Source organism: Myxocyprinus asiaticus, chromosome 1 (genome assembly GCF_019703515.2).
Source record: "Myxocyprinus asiaticus isolate MX2 ecotype Aquarium Trade chromosome 1, UBuf_Myxa_2, whole genome shotgun sequence".
Lineage (NCBI taxonomy): Eukaryota > Metazoa > Chordata > Actinopteri > Cypriniformes > Catostomidae > Myxocyprinus > Myxocyprinus asiaticus.
The window spans coordinates 22885723-22906105 of NC_059344.1; the positions used below are offsets into that span (position 1 = coordinate 22885723).

Below are 20383 nucleotides of genomic sequence, written 5' to 3' on the forward strand. Positions count from 1 at the left end.
GACCCCAGAGATGGCGTCTTTTTAACTTTGGTCCAAGAAAGACAATGTGAGATCCTCTGCTAAGATTTGTTATCATCCTACTTCCAATCTCTCTCTTCCTCTCTGTAGGGTTATGGTTTTCCAGTAAACCAGCTGTTTGACATGTTGCTGGAGATGAGGGATCAATATGGGGAGATCCTGTTGAAAAAGTGGAATCAGTCCTTCAGGTGCTTTTTGTCTGGGTGTTTTTATCTATCTTTTTCTTTCTTTCTGTTTTCATCATCTCTATCCTCAGTTTGTCAGTTGAGTAAAAGGATATTCAAATAAGAGTAATGACGACTTGGTTGTCACCTTATGACCAGGCCCAAACAGAATCTGTGTGCACAGAGCTCTGCAGAAAGTTCTGCAGATTTCTGTCGAATTGGAACACCCTTTATTCAAAAATTTCTTCACATCCCCTGCCTCTTACGTGTTCATTTATTAAACATTTTTGATATTTTGATAATGCTTTCAGCTTCCAATAAAAGTGTCATATTCTAAGCTCTATTTAACATATTTTCATGTTTAAATACACTCTTCAGAATTCAATTCAGATTTTGTCACAATCATCAGAATAGAAAATGTGAAAGTCTGCAGATTCAGTCTGGGCCTGCTTATGACCCTTGAGAAATGTATACTGAAGGAATTACAGTAATAGGTTTATGCTGAAATGTAAGGAGTGTTCTACTCAAATCAGATTACATTTGTTCTATGGAACAAAACAATACTTGGTAACTAATGTAAATATATAAACTTTTGGTTGGAAATCTCCTTTGAGAGTTTTTCGAATGAATATCCATTTTTTTTTCTTTTTTTTTCTCCATATTTCATATTTCAGGAAATTGATACTTAGTACCCTGGGGTTCGTAGTTCCAGAGGTTGTGGATGGCTAGATGAACAGCTGAAGGACAGGGAAAAATAATCAGGCCAAACCATGTAAAATCACAGATCAAATTAACCCCAAAAGACTAAACCATATTGCTTGAAGGACAAACATTTTATTTTTTTATTGTGATGGGATTCCTTTAAAGAGCATTTAATATAACTTTAAAATGGCAAAATGGCAGTTTGTTGTTGGGAAAAATTCTTTAAATCTCCTTGGAGGCAGATAGTTATGACTTGGACTGAATCATGAGAGCAAATAAGATGGAAAGGTTGGTGTAACCTTGTTGGAGTCTCTGTTGATCCCTGTTAGAGATACACAACTCAGACTATGAAGGAAAGAGTCTTTGAATTGAGTTCAATATTTCTTTGATCTGGGAACTTTTTATATTTAAATATACTGCTGTTACCTGATTTATTGACCTGTTCATCTGTGAAGTCAGTACATTTCAATCAGTTCTTTTCTCATTAAACAACAGTGACATGACAGCAATTTTATTCTGTTGATTAGGCAAATTTTGGATCAGGACAACTACAGCCCCATCCCTGTGGCATCCCCAGAGGAGTACCAGCAAATCACAGGCCAATTCCCCTTCCAGGATACAGAACTCAACAAGGTCAGTATTAGGCACATAAGAAAGCTTTTATCTCAAAGAATTTCTCACAGATTCCCCTCCAGATCCTCCAGTCCCCACGAAGGCACAATTATCTCTCGCTGTTCAAGAAGTTGATTACTAACAGGCACGTCTGCTGAGGTACATCAACTAAGCCATTTAATTTCTCCCATTAATGTCAACAAGACCTGCTGTCCAATTCTGCTATTGTAATCAGAGGAGGTTACCTATTTTGGTGTTGCTTACAGCTGTTCTTTTTTCTTTCTTTTTCTTTCTTTTTTTTTTTTTCATTCTTTGGACCATAGTTGGGGTACTCTTTATATTTAATTTGAAGCAAATGAAAACAAGGTTGTGAGGGATAGAAGTCAGTTGAATAGATTGTACCGTTGTGTACCTTGATGTCGATCTTTCAGTTAACAAAAATATATTTCTCAAAACATTTCAACTAGGCAAAAAAACTGTAAAACAAGGCTTGTGAAAATTAGACATGACCTTAAGACTGTTTAAACCCTTGAGCGAACTGTAATTTAATGTACCCTCGCAGCCTTATTTTGATTCACATGAAATTAAACATCTACACTGATTAAAGTCCTTTAGGCTGTCCTTGTGTCTTCTTTATATTTTGTGCAAAACTGTTTGAGCTAATGAATAGGGCTGGGTATTGATACAGATTTCCTGATTCGATTCCAATTCACAAGCTCTTGATTCGATTCCGAATTTGATTCGATATTAATTCATATGTATATATTTCAGAGTGTATTAACGAGAGAGGACTCGAATGGCTTTAACTCATCCATGCTATGCGTGATTAGAATTGTTTCTTTTTTGGTTGTTTTTGATCAACAACTGACTGTAAAGAACAGAAACGAAATTTAAAGAGACATTATTCGATGACAAATGGGTCGCGTGGATCTCATCTTTGGACACAAATTACACAGAACAACTTTTACTCTTAACATGTAGTGAAAGGATCTCGCTGCTTTATACCCTACCACTATACTACACATTACTGGTGAGTGAAATCTGAACATTCACCAGCCAAATACAGGTGCATCTCAATAAATTAGAATGTCGTGGAAAAGTTCATTTATTTCAGTAATTCAACTCAAATTGTGAAACTCGTGTATTAAATAAATTCAATGCACACAGACTGAAGTAGTTTAAGTCTTTGGTTCTTTTAATTGTGATGATTTTGGCTCACATTTAACAAAAACCCACCAATTCACTATCTCAAAAAATTAGAATACATCATAAGACCAATAAAAAAAACATTTTTAGTGAATTGTTGGCCTTCTGGAAAGTATGTTCATTTACTGTATATGTACTCAATACTTGGTAGGGGCTCCTTTTGCTTTAATTACTGCCTCAATTTGGCGTGGCATGGAGGTGATCAGTTTGTGGCACTGCCAAGGTGGTATGGAAGCCCAGGTTTCTGTGACAGTGGCCTTCAGCTCATCTGCATTTTTTGGTCTCGTTTCTCATTTTCCTCTTGACAATACCCCATAGATTCTCTATGGGGTTCAGGTCTGGTGAGTTTGCTGGCCAGTCAAGCACACCAACACCATGGTCATTTAACCAACTTTTGGTGCTTTTGGCAGTGTGGGCAGGTGCCAAATCCTGCTGGAAAATGAAATCAGCATCTTTAAAAAGCTGGTCAGCAGAAGGAAGCATGAAGTGCTCCAAAATTTCTTGGTAAACGGGTGCAGTGACTTTGATTTTCAAAAAACACAATGGACCAACACCAGCAGATGACATTGCACCCCAAATCATCACAGACTGTGGAAACTTAACACTGGACTTCAAGCAACTTGGGCTATGAGCTTCTTAACCCTTCTCCAGACTCTAGGACCTTGGTTTCCAAATGAAATACAAAACATGCTCTCATCTGAAAAGAGGACTTTGGACCACTGGGCAACAGTCCAGTTCTTCTTCTCCTTAGCCCAGGTAAGACGCCTCTGACGTTGTCTGTGGTTCAGGAGTGGCTTAACAAGAGGAATACGACAACTGTAGCCAAATTCCTTGACACGTCTGTGTGTGGTGGCTCTTGATGCCTTGACCCCAGCCTCAGTCCATTCCTTGTGAAGTTCACCCAAATTCTTGAATCAATTTTGCTTGACAATCCTCATAAGGCTGCGGTTCTCTCGGTTGGTTGTGCATCTTTTTCTTCCACACTTTTTCCTTCCACTCAACTTTCTGTTAACATGCTTGGATACAGCACTCTGTGAACAGCCAGCTTATTTGGCAATGAATGTTTGTGGCTTACCCTCCTTGTGAAGGGTGTCAATGATTGTCTTCTGGACAACTGTCAGATCAGCAGTCTTCCCCATGATTGTGTAGCCTAGTGAACCAAACTGAGAGACCATTTTGAAGGCTCAGGAAACCTTTGCAGGTGTTTTGAGTTGATTAGCTGATTGGCATGTCACCATATTCTAATTTTTTGAGATAGTGAATTGGTGGGTTTTTGTTAAATGTGAGCCAAAATCATCACAATTAAAAGAACCAAAGACTTAAACTACTTCAGTCTGTGTGCATTGAATTTATTTAATACACAAGTTTCACAGTTTGAGTTGAATTACTGAAATAAATGAACTTTTCCACGACATTCTAATTTATTGAGATGCACCTGTATATACTGTGCATTTTGGTTGCATAGCGTGGAAATTTGGTTGCAAATGCGAATGATTTCCTCTTATTGTAGTACATGGTTGCGCATAAAGTAAAAGATCAATTTTGGGATTTAAGAATCAATATTGAGATGTTCAAATGAAGATGCATCAGAAAATCTATATTTTTACACACCCCTACTAATGAACAAAACTAGGGATGCACAATATATCTGCGGCCATATCGGTATCAGCCGATAAATGTGAATTTCAAAGTTATCGGTTCTCGGTCTGATAAGAAAATGTGGCCGATATATTAAAGCAGATAAATTATGGCTATTTCATGCACATGCTACTTGCCATGTGGGTATTGATTGGTGCCTTCTGGCCTTGCTTTAGAGGTTCGTACTGGAACTGAGTTAACACTCCATTATACAGTATTTATTTATGTCACATGCATTTTGTTTCTTTATTCTTTTTGTATGTTAAAGCATATTGTTGTGTTTACAGTGAGTTTGAGACTTGTTTGCATTCCTTAGTTTTGTCTTTTCACAGGTTTGAATCAAGTGCAATGCACTGTATTTATAAAACTAGCTCACTTATCAAATTAATTTTAAATTGTAGAGTCATTATGCTTTTTTAAATAAAAGGAAGTTGGCCATAGGAATGTAAAATGTATTTTTTAACTGATTCAAAGTAGGCTACATTTGGTAAATTATTTAAAAGTTTTAGATGTTTTTGCAGGTTCCTTGTTTGCTGCAATTGAAGTAGTTTTAAAATATAAACAGTAATCCACTTTACATGATTGATTTCATAAGAAGTGCTCCAGGATGTGGCTTTACAAGGTGAGCACAAAATGTAGATTTATATCCAGATATAGATTTATTAGCAAATATATCGGTTATCGGCCTCCAAATAAACTGAATTATCGGTATCGGCCAAACTTTCCATATCGGTGCATCCCTAAACAAAACACATTACCCCTTGATTACCAGTAACTTGGTGAATTTACTGTAATAATTCTTCCTTTTAACAGATGTCTTTTCCGAAGAAGCTGCCATTTTCTGAATTTGTGCCTAAAGTATACTCACAACTCAAAGAATTCATCTATGCCTGTTTGAAATACTCAGAGGACTTGCACCTTAGGTAAGAGTGCACACTGACTTTAGACTGTTTTACACCTGCATATATAATCCTGATGTCCAGATGTTCTCATAAGCAAATAATGCTGTCCGAATGGCAGCCTTCATATCTAGTTTTAAATAGCTTTTTACCTTTCATTTTTCAGTTATGAAATCCCTAAACTCACCCCATTGTCTTATATCCCCTAGAGTAGCTGCTGAACTTCAGAGAGGAAGTTCCATCGGCACCAAACAATTTCTGTGTGTTTTCTTAATTAATTGCATGCTTGGTGCTAGTGGGTGTTATTTCATTGAATTTCTCGGTGTATTGACTGATCTCTGGTCAGTTTATGAGTTTTAAGAATTACTGATGAGGTTGCCAGATGCTGTGAACTGTTTTGTATAGCATAACCTGAATTTCCAGTCTGCAGGCTGTTGGACAGAATAAACGCCCCTTTGAAATGGCGCTTTGGTATGATCTCCCTTTATGCTATTTTTCAGAAGGCCAGTCTGCTTTACATTTGTTGAAAACAAACACTTGTGTGTACTGTGTACAGTAAACAGCGCAGTTGACTTTTCCATAAATTGATTTGTTTTACAATTTTAAGACTTGTTTAAACTTATTGAGAGTCAGTTATGCCATTTAGTCTGTTTGGAATAGCATACTAGCATGCTATGCTTATTATTTCTGCAGTATACACAGGGTTCACACAGTCAAGGAAAACCTGAAAGTATCAGGGAGTTTTAAAATGTGTTTTCTGAGATGATTTCTCAAGCTGAAGTAAACAAGCATTGATATGAGGTCATCATGACAACAATGTAGCTTTCTACCGTTCAAAATTTTTATTGTTGCGTAATGCATGCTTTTTCACATACTATTTTTTTAAAGTATGCAGTTTACAGTATATACTGTGCAGGAAGTAGGCTAGTATTCCATTCTAAACATCTTCTCTTTGTACTAGTCTTGAATGCTTATTAGCTGATACTTTTTCCAATGTACTTTAAGATACAGTAATAGTAGGAACAATTCCCTGGAACAGCCTGAAATTAAATGCCTTGTGCACAATGGTAATAGAGTGGGATAGTGTTTCAAATCAAAGATTGCTAAACTAAAATCAATCATCTCATTCAACGACCTTGAGAAAGTGATCCATGCTTTTGTATCCTCTCGTCTGGATTACTGTAATGCCCTGTATGTAGGGGTATGTCAGTCCTCTTTATCCAGGTTGCAGTTGGTCCAAAATGCTGCTGCGAGACTGTTGACAAATACTAAGAAGCGTGACCACATAACATAAATTCTGGCCTCACTCCATTGGTTACCAATAAAGCAACGAATAGTTTAAGATTCTGTTGTATGTTTTTAAAGCTGTCCATGGTCTGGCTCCTGAATATATCGAGGATCTGATTAACATTCACTGCTCTTCAAGATCACTTCGGTCAAATTCTCAACTCATTCTCAATATTCCTCGCACTCGTCTTAAATGCAAATGTGACCGCGCTTTTTCTGCTGCTGCTCCGAGACTGTGGAATGGTCTACCATTTTCAGTGAGGTCTTCGACCTCGGTCAAGATGTTTAAATCTCGTCTTAATATTTAAACATCTCACTTGTACTTGTTAGCTTATCCAGTGCAATGTGTTTCATAATTATTTATAATATGTTATTTTTTAGTATTGTATGTATATTTGATTTTATGGTTGTATGTTTTGCCTTTTATTATCTTGATTGTACAGAACTTTGGTATACATTACAGTTTTTAAAGTACTCTATAAATCAGTTTGATTGATTGAGTGTCTTATACTGTATGTATGCTGGCTAAGTATTAAGCAGGGGAAGTTGTCTCACTTTTTTCGGGACCTCTACCAAGACTTTGTCAACAAACTACCTCCTCGCATCCACCAATCATGTCCTGTGTGGTTTTCGGAACGTGGCCGTTCCCCACACCCGTGTGTTAGTTAAAATTAAAAAATAAACATTTGACCCCTTTTGGCTTTGCTCAGAGTAGCCTGTGCCTCGGAGTGCTGGATCCAAGGACTCTGGAGCCAGCCAAAATCCTCAATATACACAGCTAACTTAAGAATACTGTCAAATAAAGGCCTGTCTGGCTAGATTTGTAAGTATTTGACATATTTGCAAAAATAGATCCTTATTAGCACAAGTATGATTGAGTAAGAGGAAAAGAGGCAGCCAGATGGTATTTAAACCAGAAGTTTCAGATGACAGGGTCGGGATGCTGGGTTTGTATGTAGTGTATGTATAGAAGGGGGTGGGGGAAAAACCTGTTGCTATAGGAAACTAAAACCTATGATTGACACACCAAAGGAGCAAAGGAACAGCTCGGCGTACTACCCAGACTAGTCTACCGGAGGCAATTAGTCTTTGTGGTCTCCCTTCACTAATATTGAGATGAGATGTGGTCGGAGGGGGAGGAAAGGGGCTCAAGTCCATGTGCAGGTGCTTGGAGACCAGACGTCAGGAATGTCTTCCTCAGAATGTCCAGTGAACTTTAAACCACCTTCATAGGAGCTTCTTTACAAAAACTAATTTATGGTCCAAATCAGCCAGCTAACCTTCAGTTACCTTTGAGATAAGATTAGCTTTTCTTGTTTATGATGGTTGAATAGCTAACAAACATGTATTATCAGTTTTGCCCCTAGATGGTTTAATGCTGTGTACTGAGCCATGTCTATGTTTCTTGCTTATTCTCCTTCTTTGTTTATATGTTTCTACACACACACACACACACACACACACACACGTACGTTGGTACAGCTATCATTATAAGGACTCTCCATAGACATAATGATTTTTATACTGTACGAACTATAGATTCTATCCCCTAAACCTAATCCTCACAAAACACTTTCTGCATTTTTACATTTTCAATAAAACATCGTTTATTATGTGTCTTTTTTTTTTCTTTTTTTTTTTAAAGTGATTTAAATTATGGGGACACTAGAAATGTCCTCATAAACCACATTTAATGCATAACACCCTTGTAATTACCAGTTTGTAATCTAAAAAAAGACCTCGTAAACCACTTAAACCTGCCCACACACACACACACACACCATGAATTGTGAATGACATAGTGAGAGAGTGAATGGATGAATATATCAAAGAAAATGCTAGTAAACCATCTGTTTAATTCAACTAAATTTTTTTGTCTCTTTTGTAGCCCCCTCCCTCATTAAGATGAGGAATAGCCAGGGGCCTTTGGATTCTTCCAGACACTGCAAGTTTCCAGATAGCGTTTCACAAAAGACCACTGCCAGCATTGTTGTTTTGCAGTTTCTTAGTAGATCCCCCCAGTCTTCACTCTAACTAGTTCAGCTTCAAAGCTACTCTTGGAAACATTGCCGTAGTGTTCCTTCACAAGATTAAAGCTATGTATCAGTATTTGCATAATTTGTAAATTGATGAGATTAACATAACGTTGTCTCTTTATAATTGGAAAATTCTTTGAGTTCACAAAAAAACAAACAAACAAACAAACAAAAAAAAACATGATGAAGCTCAAAATATCACACAGATAAAAAAAAAAAAAAAAAAAAAAAGAAAGTACCATGAGTTTGAAGTTTGACAGTTGGTGTCAATATAATGGTCTTGAAGCAAGTACTCATGTAGTTTGACCTATTTGACCTGGACCGATTGAATAGCACAATTATTGTTCCTCGACTCCCTCTGCTCCATTCGGCATTTCTCTCGCCAAGTCAGCAGAGAAAGCTCACAGATTTTCTTCCCCCCACTGAGGAGAGGAACGTTTTTCAAATTCTTCTTCTGCTTTTCTCAACACAATAAGAGACTATTTAGTCATTTGCAAGGAATGTGTTTGTTGCCTAGATTGAGGGGGAAAGCTATTGCACCCTGGGCCTTGGCTCACATTGACTGTCATGTTTGAGACTTATTGTCCCTCTCTTTCTTTTTACCCTCTTTTTAATTATTTGTGAACCGATATGTGGGCTGGGGGGTGGGGGCAGAGGAAGATGCAGTTGCAATCGTACTCACGAGCATGGGACGACTGGCTGACAAAATTAGCTCTCTTTTACTCCCCACCCCCATCGAGAGAAAAGAAGTAAATACCCCCCTTTAACCTTATGTTGATTTTAACAATGTATTTGTGTGTGGTTGTTCTGTTTTTTGGAACATGAAAACCAGAGGGTGTTATTGGGCCCTGATGAGTTGTGTATAATCCCACCTATAATGTGCTTGTGTCCATCTTGCTGTGTGCCTGTTGGTTTAACTTTGTCTCTCAGGGGAGGTGGGGTAATAAACCTGAGATTAGAGCACAGTGGCGAGGAGTAAGGCGTGGCTGGGCCGTAAGGATGGATGCCTGGCGCTGAGTTACCCCAATCAGCTGGGAGGGGGGTAAAGAGGAGCCGGAGATGCCAGTTCGAGAGAGAGAGAGAGAGAGAGAGAGAGAAAGAGATGCACATAGCCGCTAGACGTGTGCATTCTGCGTGTTGGGCTGAAAAGCCAATGGAGTGAGAGAGCACACAGAGCCGTTTTATGTTGTGTCTAATTAAAAGTCTTCATGATTGTTCACCCGGTTCCCACTTCCTCCTTTACGATAAGCAAGAGACCTTTTTGCCACAAGCACATAGAACACTCTGTGCTTCAAATAGTTGCTTATGTAAATCTGGCCCACAAAAACATCTTTTTTGTGATTCTGCTGTCCATATGTTGGAGCACTGAGCGCTGCATGCTAAACTCTCTGAGTTCAAACAAGACCAGTAGCACAAAATGCATGTACCATAAACCAGGCCTAGAATTCAATATGTGAATCTTTATTGTGAATCTTTATATATCATCACACATCAAGGACAGATGGAATTTATTTTCATGACCTTAATGTGATGTTGGCATAGAATGACACCATAAACTTGAAGCTGAAGTGTGTAATTTCTTCTTATGTAGCGTCACCAAACAGAATTGCAGAAATAACCACTGTTTTCAAACAGATTTCAGAAAACTCCCCCATATTCCATTGGTTGTACAAACAGATAGTATCGCCCCAAACTCACGCCACTGGTCAGGACAATGTTGGTTTTGAAGGGCTTGACGAGTCACTCAAAGATCTGTGAAGATTATGTGAGCCACGTCTTTCGACAACAAAGGATAAGGAAAGCACAGGGCCCAGATGGCGTTTCACCTGCATGTCTTAGATCCTGTGCTAACCAGCTGGCCCCCATCTTCACACAGATCTTCAATAGATCACTGGAGCAGTGTGAAGTCCCATGCTGCTTCAAACATTCCACTATCATCCCCATCCCAAAGAAACCAAAAATCACAGGACTTAATGACTACAGACCTGTCGCCCTGACGTCTGTGGTCATGAAATCATTTAAGAGACTGGTGTTGGCCCACCTGAAGAACATCACTGGACCCTTTCTAGATCCCCTTCGATTTACTTATCGAGCAAACAGGTCTGTGGATGATGCAGTCAACATGGGTTTGCATTATATCCTGCAACATCTGGACAGACCAGGTACATATGCAAGGATCCTTTTTGTGGACTTCAGTTTGGCTTTCAACACCATCATCCCAGCTATTCTCCAGAATAAATTACACCAACTCTCTGTTCCCATGTCTATCTGTCAGTGGATCACCAGCTTTCTGATGGACAGGCAGCAGCTTGTGAGACAGGGGAAACTCACTTCCAGCACCTGTACAATCAGCACTGGTGCCCCCCAGGGATGTGTGCTCTCCCCACTACTCTTCTCCCTCTACACCAATGACTGTATCACCAAGGACCCCTCTGTCAAGCTCCTGAAGTTTGCAGATGACACCACTGTCATAGGCCTTATCCGAGATGACTATGAGCCTGCATACAAAAGGGAGGTTAAACAGCTGGCTGTCTGGTGCAGTCAAAACAACCTTGAGCTGAACATGCTCAAAACGGTGGAGATTATTGTGGACTTATTGTGAGGAACACCCCAACACTGACCCCCCTCAACATTCTAAACAGCACTGTGGCAGCAGTGGAGTCATTCAGGTTCCTGGGCACTACCATCTCACAGGACCTGAAGTGGGAGACCCACTAGGTAGTTCAACCTGCCACAGGTGCTGCTGATACAGTTCTACTCAGCAGTCATTGAGTCTGTCCTCTGCACTTCAATAACTGTCTGGTTTGGTTCAGCTATGAAATCAGACATCAGAAGACTACAAAGGACAGTTCAGACTGCTGAGAGGATTATTGGTTGACCCCTGCCCCCCCCCCCTTCAAGAACTATACACTTCCAGAGTGAGGAAAAAGGCTGGAAAAATCACTCTGGACCCCACTCAGCCTGCCCATTATCTTTTTGAACTGTTGCCTTCTGGCCGACGCTTCAGAGCTCTGAGCACAGGAACAGTTTTTTCCCTCAGGCTATCCATCTCATGAACAGTTAAATTGCCCCATTGAGCAATAACTATGTGCAGTACACAGTTTAGTCTTTCATATATTTATCCAACACATCCAACCTCTTCTGCCATTTCATTCCTCTGAAGAAAAAAAAAACAAAACAAAAAAAAAAACATTTAAACTGTTCATAACAGATTTGTATTTGCACTGTACATAACAGATTGTATTAGATTTGCACTACCCATGTGTATGTGTGTATGTATGTATGTGTGTGTCTGTACATATGTGTATAATTCGTTTTTATTTTTATTTTTTTATTATATGTCTTGCTGCTGTTTTTTTATTGTTGTACACTGGAAGCTCCTGTCACCAAGACTTGTATGTGTAAGCATACTTGTCAATAAAGCTCATTCTGATTCTGATTCAAACAAACAGAGCCACAGTGTTACACTTTTAGATGAAATCATCCTAGATATGGCTTACTTATAGTTAACTCTGCATATTAAGCTGGGAAATGATAAAGAGTTGTAATATCAAATAAATTGCACGCATCACCTTTTACAGAGGGACAGTCGCTTTGGAGCAATCTGGGGTCAAGTGCCATGCTCAAGGGCACAGTAGTGGCACATGGTTCACTTCTTGCAGGGGAAGTTACCTTTCAGATACCAGCCAATAAAAAATAATGAACAGTGCACGTGTCATTTATACGTCATGGAAGAGCTGTTGCCACCTTTGACATTGAGATGACATGTCCCCCCAATATTTAATTAGTGTTAAAAAAATATATATACGTTTTTCAGCCCATATGTTCCTTCATCCCCTTTCCTGTTCATGGAATTGCATCATGGACATAAATGTATTTATTATGGAATATCTAATAAGATAAGTTCTCACGTTCAGCTCCACAGAAATTGATGATATGATCCGGAAGTCCACAAATCTGCTGCTAACTCGAACCCTCAGCCACTGCCTGCAGTACGCCATCAAGAAGAAGAATGTAGGACTGACTGAGGTGAGAATCTCTGTTTTTATTTTTCATTTTTTTGTATGTGTTTTATGGATCTCATAGATGCCTTTTTCTGCCTCAGTTTTAATCCAGCTTTAAAGGGGAGAGCTCTGTCAGAGCTCTCTGAAATTTGTATGCTAGATGCATTGAAATGCATTGTTTTTCTTGAATAGTCTGATCTCCGCATTCTTAGTGTGTATTGTGTGTATTAGTGTGTTAATACACCATTCTTTGTCTCTCAGTGCCTTTCCTTCTCTCACCTGGGAAACAGAATCTCCATACCTCTTTAATAGACCCCATCCCTGCTTTCCTGGCTGAATGCATTTCTCACTCAAGTGTGTTTACTCTGTTTTTTGCTGTGCTGGTGTTGAGATGGGTGCTTGAAGCTTACAGCCAGGACTGTTTATAACCACCCAGCTCCAGATGTTTGGAGTTCAGATGGGTGCCGCTGATGAGAGAGAAAAAATTAGAGGAAAAATGAGAAAATAAGAGAGAAAAAAAGGTTCAGTGTAGATTTGTAAAGAAGAAAAGGCTTTATTCTGGTTTCAGTTAGTTTGCTGCACAGCAAAGCTTAAACTCACTGCTACACCTTTACACACACATACATCAGATCAAATATCAGGCTCTTTCACCCTGCCCCGGATCTGGCAGAGGTGCGGAAGTGTGACCCGGGCTCTGCACCGGGCTTCCCTCTCTGCACGGTGCACTGTAGCTGGAGAGAGGGAGGGAAGACGGGCTCCAAGTTATAAGTCTGGGCTCAATTACCACCATTGTGCCTCAGTGGCTTGCTGCTGACAGCCCTGCCCTGCCTGTGGACCTTGAACTTTGCACCACAGACCAACTAACTGAACATTGAGCAGCTCCAGGTCTGCTTTCCACAGACAGACCCTCTCTGTCCCTTTAAACTTCCCATTTACTTCCTCTCCATACCCTTTCCCATTTAGAATTGCTCCCACTTGTTGCTTTTGCCTGCTTTTTTTACTCATACCTCCAGAATCTTTTGCCCAATGCACTGCTTTTCTTTGTGATGAGTTTTTTCTGAATGGCAAGAGTTGGTGTGAACAATAGCTACACTGCTACTGACAGGCAGGCCCTATTAGATATATACCTGTATCTGCATGAAACTTATATGAAAGTGATATAGCCAACATGGATGTTGCTGGATCAACATCCTTTGTGAAACAACATTCTTGCCAACCAATCAAAGCCCTAAATTGAATCCTAAGGGGCCATTCAGGCTGAACGCGTTGTTCTGCTTAAAAAGCTAGATGTAGTGCAACAAATAGAACAGAACACATGTATCTTGAATCACATTTTAAAGTTGAAGTTCTTTGTAACATTACACAGCATCCATAAAACGTAGCGTTTATGAGCAAGACACTAAAAAAAATAGCAAAAAGACGTCCGTTAAGCACGTCTTTAAAAAAAAAATAAAAATTTAAAAACAGTGAAGACAGATAAAAAACGCATTTGCCTTTAACCCTACCCTAAAATTCTGAGGGCAATGGTTAGTAGACAGGAATGTTTTCGAGACCCTAAACCTAACCCTATCTTCAAAAGATGAGGTAAGTAAATTGTTTGATAGGAATTTTCCAGAAACATCAAAGGATGTTGATCCAGGATTGCACTGTATCATTCAGAACTGATTTGAAATTGCATTTGGTTCCCAAAGTTGGTTCAAATCATCATAAACACCACTCATCTGGAGCATTCCTGTCAATACCTGGAGGAATTCATCTCCAACATAACCAATGTGCCTCCTGACACCATTAATGCCACCAAACTCTATGGAACCTCCACCTTCAAGGTACGAAACTGCAGCTAGTGGCATCATTCCCACCACTGGATTGTTTACATTACTATCAGTATGCACTGTGTCATTATCAGCTCACTAAACTACATATTGTGTATCATCATGTGACCTCTTGTCTATTCTACATGATGCTGGAAGCTTGATTGCATTTAGTTGGTACAATTAATTTTTCTGTCTTCACTGCGAAGTGCCGCCACAAAGTGAAAAAATCACAATGTATCAAAACATATTTGCTGTTAAGTATATAACTTTGCAGAGTGGGATGTTGGACCAGTGAAATCGCTGTGGGCATTACTATCCAGCATAACACATTAAAAATAGAAACAAAGCAACCCACTGAATATCTTTTTGTGGGCGTTATCAAATCATACCTCTTTGCCATTCTTGACTTCTCTCTCTGTCCATATAGGATGCAAGGCATGCTGCTGAAGAGGAGATCTACACTAACCTGAATCTAAAAATTGATCAGTTTCTGCAGCTGGCTGATTATGATTGGATGGCAGCACAGGGAGGTGGGCAAGCCAGCGATTACCTGAGTGACCTCATCGCTTTCCTTTGCAGCACCTTTGCAGTTTTCACACATCTACCTGTAAGTGTTTCATGAATAAACATTTTGCAAATCATAATTTCATGTACACAACATGCTCTGACTGAACCTGTGGTCTCCCCAATTGGTTATTTATCTGTTTATGAAAGACTGTATCATTGTTAGTCATTCACCGTGATGTTCCAAACAGCCTGTGTCCATTGACTCCATTGCTTTAAAGGAGATTATGCTTACAGCACACTTGAAATTTGAGGAAAAAGCTAAGTGGGGTCATTGCAGTAAGAGGATTGGAGCACTCTGGGCTTCCAAGCCTCTACGGCTCAGCTGATATGGAGTTAAAGAGATCCAGTGGCATGACCTTAGGTTGCAGCTCTGGTAATGGAAGTCTATGGCCCTGGCACAGCCTGGCCCTGACCCCTGACCTGTGGGATTTCTGATAAGCAAAGCATTTCAGAATTGTCCCTCCCATGGGCCTCAACCAAACACATTCTAGTGTCTACATGACCGGCTGTAACTGTCTGTTATCCTGGGCTGGTGGCAGTAATGCTGCTTCCTGAGCTACCCCTCACCCCTGTAATCTCTTAAATTCCTCAGTACCCTTTCGCTTAGTTTACACTCAAGAGAAGTACGGCCCTGTTCAGCCCATTGGAAAACAGCTCTCATATTGTTGGATAGACTTCACCGAAAGGGGGCAATATTTGTATGACACCAGGTCAGGTAACGGTCAGGCTGAATGTCTCACTTTCACCGTCTGCACACACACACACACACACACACACACACACACACACACACACACACGCACGCACACACACACAAAACCAAACCACATGTGCACTGTCAAGCAATCTAATATTCTTATAGATCTTGAACTTACATTATTGTGCTTGCATATTCCAGCTCTGCATGTGAACATAATTCATACGGTTTCTCTCAGCCCAATTCTTACAACCTCACTGCGTCCCCAGTTCACACTCCTGATTGTTTTCAGTAGAGGTCAAGAACTGTCCACTCTGCTTGAGTTGAGTTTGTTTATATGTATGGAAGTTAGGGAGCCTGTCGTCTTGGCACATAACATGAGTTCACAGCCAAAAACTCTGATAATGACTAAAGCCACAGTCCCATCAGTCATGCTTGCTCGCTGGCCTTTCCCAGCCCAACCCAAACCATCTGTGACACTCATTGGAATTTCAGTGTCAATCATAAACGTTTTGGCCAAATTGACATGGGAGAGCAAACAGAGCGTAGTTGTTTTAATCCTGGGGGGTCATAAACTGGACCTTTTTACCTAAAAGTTGTCTCTGTCTGTCCTCCGTAGGGAAATGCTATACAGCACGCCACGCTACCGGTGAGTATGGTTGTAGTGTGGTCTAACTGCAGGTGTTACCTTGGTCAATTCTTGTGACAGTAATAGAGTATTGCCGCATGCTGCCTGGTGTTCTTATGACCCAATCATAGTTGTCTGGACGCAACCACTCTTAATGGAGTAGTTCACCCAAAACCGAAAATTCTGTCACACCCTTATGCTGTTCCAAACAACTTCTGTTCTTCTGTGGAACACAGAAATAGCTGACTGTCTCAGGTGTTTTCCACACATTGTAGGTGAATGGGGATGGGCGCAACAAGGCATCATACGTGTAATCCATACAACTCATGTCTATATTGTTCGTCTTCTGAAGCGTCGTGAAGTCATATGGACTACTTTTGTGGCACTTTAATTATGTTTCTTTCTTTTTTTTCCATTCTGACATTTTGTGTTCCATGGAAGAAAGTAAGTCATATCTGTTTGGTACCTCATGAAAGTGAAGACATGATTTTCATTTTTGGGCGAGCTGCTTCTTTAATGCTTGTTATGGGTAACAAATAAGGCAACGGAAGCTATAACAGTTGTTATCAGGTAGGTCCGTTGCATTTGCTTGCAGACTTTTATCTAAGAATTCACCCTATACTTGACATTTATTTTGTGTGCTCTGCACCACTAATGTTAGTTTTGTTGTAGACTTAGCCACAAGGAAAACAAGCCTCTTAACATACATTAATAGACGTTTGCATGAAACCCCCTTAAACGTGGAAGAGTGACTGTGTAACGACAACTTAAACATCATGTGGTGGCGATTTACTGTGGCAAGTATGTTAAGGAGTGTATTAAACTCAAGGGTCACTCATATTTGATGAAGAACATCGGGAGGGATGCATAAAAAGGTACTTTGATTTGTTGAAGAATGTTCTCTGAAGTCTTGGGCAGCAAAGTGGAAAAAATATATCGCCACACATGAGGACAACATGGTGCTAAACAGGCACCAGTCTGGATTTGTGTTCTTGAAAAGAAACTTAAAATCCTTGTGTTCTTGGCTGTACACTGTGGTTTCACAAAATCTAACAGGACTGGCACAAGCAAACTCCCACTCAAAAGCACACTTTTGAAATCTTGTCACCTCTTTCCTAAAGTGTTAAATGAAAAGACAAATTTCTTTTGATTGATTGTTAAATTAAGGTCTAATTTCAAAGCATTGGCAGGCCACTTAGAAGTAGTGAAAGTTATTAGAGCATTTTTGCACCATAACACACTGTTCCTACGTACCATGGTGGTCTGTTTATTGACTGACACTTTGCCAGACATTTTGAGAGTGCTTTGCCATTCAGTTTGATCCATAAATACTTTGTGTGCAAGCTCACTGCTAGATCTCTGCATCACACTAGATCTTCAGTAGTGAGATTATGATGGTTAGGTGCTCTGAATATATTACAGCAGATTTCTTATTCAATTTCAGATTTTTCTTATTCAATTTGGAGGTGAATTCATTTCAAATTCTTGATAGTCACAGAGTAAATTTATCCATAGACTCAGTTGTACTTGTGGCTGTCTGGATTATAGTGACCACGTTTCAGAAATGGGGACTCGAGTTAGAGACTCGGATTCGACTCAAGCTTGAGTTGCATTTTAATAGACTCCAGACTCTACCTAAAATGACCGAAAACGACTAAAGGCTTTTGACCTTATCTATTAATATCTTAAAGGAACAATTTGTGTTTTATTTGTATGGTTTTCTTACATCTGTGTCACATTTCCCTGTGTGTCATGATCGATTGGACCCTTATCATAGAATTTGATTGTATTTCCATGTAAACCCTGAAATGTGATGAGTGCCATGAAACATGGCGGCACCCACCGTGCCATATGTGCTCACATTTGGTTGTGCCCTCAGAAGCAGAAACTTCAGGAAGAACACATTCTCAGAGCTTAGACATATTAATTAACACACACAGCTAGCTAATATTGTACTGTTGCAAACATTAGGCAGTGTAGCTACATGGCTCATTATTATCGCCAACCAGAGGTTGTGTCAATTTAAACCTAGCGCTTTATTTTATCAATGTTTTGTAGTATATATGCTGCCTCTCTCTTTCTCTTTCTCTCTCTCTCACACACACACACACACACACACAAACACAAACACAGAGAGAGAGAGAGAGAGAGAGATTTGTCCTGTATTTTAGCGTCTTGTAATCAGCACGCGTACAGTTTTTTTGTACAGCTGGCAAGTTTTGTCAAAATTATACCAAATGATATCGCATAGCATATGTCATATTGCATTGCTTGTGTGCGTTCTGAGCCTTGTTGAACTGACCGTGAGAAAAGCTGCAGCACCTTTATTACAAAAAGCAGTACAAGATAAGTTAATTAAGTCTGTGAAATCATTAAATAAAATGAAATAAATAAAATAAAATTTTACAAGTTCAGGTAGAATCCTGTTAGTATCCAAGATTTTTCAAAGGTCATACATTTGTAATTTTTAAAAAACAAAAACAGAATATGTAACATTTAGTGACTTGAGACTCGACTCGGACTCGTGACGAAAGACTCGAGACTTGACTCGGACTCCAGTATTAAAGACTCCGGATTTGACTTGGACTCCAGTTTAAAGACTTCAGACTTGACTCGGACTTCAGATGAAAGACTCATGAACAACTCTGCCACGTTGACATGCACTTAAGAAAAGGTTTATTTCAGGGTTTTTGAGAAACCGGTGTACCGAAACATCATGTAAACTAACGCTGATTGCCGTTTAAGGGATTAAGAGAAACCACACTACTGCATCGCAATTCCGCTGCAGGTCACGATAGAAAGTTAAGGAATCAAACATAGCAACAACTCTGGAATATCTGGAAATAAAGCGAAGTAACGGAGAGTTAAATAACATAGTCTTCCTCTGATCCCATATTTATTATTTACATAAGTGTTGCGGGGAAATTACATTGCTGTGGAGAAAGCTGCCTACCTACTGAGCCGCATGTATACGAAAGTAAAGAGTTCTCCGCTTATACAGTGCATGTAAACCGGAACGCTGTTTTCTGTATGTTGTCATATTTATATCACCAGAACTTGAATTTGAAAAAGCCTCTGAATTCATGATCTTGAAAAAGAGAGTAGTTTGATATTATCGACATTTTTGCAGTTAATTTTAAATATTTGAAAACATTTTGTGTGAATTCACCTAAAAAAAATCAGGTTCAAGTTTGAATTATTCAAGTTGTGGATTTCAGGTCGTGAAATTCAGGTCTCAATATTCAGGTTGTTGAATACGGGTTGAGAAATTCAGGTGGGAAAAATTGAGGATGATATCCGGGAATGAAAGGAAGAGCAAACGAGTGTTTATGTAATCCATCTCTCTCTTGGACAGTCACAAATCGATGGGAACGCCTCAAAATTAATTTTAAACAACTGTGACAACAACATTGTGAAAACACAAAAAGATATACTTTAGGGATACTTATTATAATTTTAAGTTTCATTAATGTGTTTTGAAGAAAAGATCAACTTAATCAGTAAATTGGATCCTTCACCTAACAGCAAGTTTCATCAAGAACCTTATTTCATAATGATATGGGCAAAGGATATTTACCAGTGGAAACGAATAATCAAACTACCTGTTTTTAACTGCAAGTGTGCAAAAAAATAATAAAAAAAATAAAATAAATAAATTTAGTAGTCGATAAGTATTAAATAATCTAAAAATAAAAGATATATTTCTATACGTCTGTTTTATATATATATATATATATATATATATATATATATATATATATATATATATATATATAAATGTATATGTGTATATATATATGTATATATATGTATTTACATATATATATATATATATATATATATATATATATATATATATATATATATATATATATATATATTTATTTCTCCATCCTCAGAAAACAACAGAGTGTGTTTAATCATTACATCCAAGGTAATATTAATCGGGTAGATGGCTACCTCTTGTTGTTACTGTAAATAAGTGAAATAATACAGACCTATGGCTGACTGAAACAACAGCCGCCTTTACCCATTTTGTAAGTGTGTGTTGCATGTCTTGGCTGTTTGATTAAATTATATTTCAGTTTCTCTTGCACATTTGTATTAGTGC

At 38.9% G+C, this 20383-nt stretch overlaps 1 protein-coding gene across 2 annotated transcripts in view; it reads left to right on the plus strand.

Annotated features, from left to right (window-relative positions):
* exoc6b (exocyst complex component 6B) overlaps positions 1–20383 on the plus strand; it is a 170133-nt gene that overhangs the window by 96947 nt on the left and 52803 nt on the right. The window contains exons 13-19 of one of the 2 annotated variants that reach the window (XM_051722276.1): positions 109–206; positions 1412–1517; positions 5154–5263; positions 12480–12591; positions 14258–14392; positions 14808–14987; positions 16264–16293. In XM_051722276.1, the coding sequence (XP_051578236.1) occupies positions 109–206; positions 1412–1517; positions 5154–5263; positions 12480–12591; positions 14258–14392; positions 14808–14987; positions 16264–16293 (771 nt within the window). The remainder of the gene's footprint in view (positions 1–108; positions 207–1411; positions 1518–5153; positions 5264–12479; positions 12592–14257; positions 14393–14807; positions 14988–16263; positions 16294–20383) is intronic. The other variant, XM_051722363.1, reaches the window with a different exon arrangement.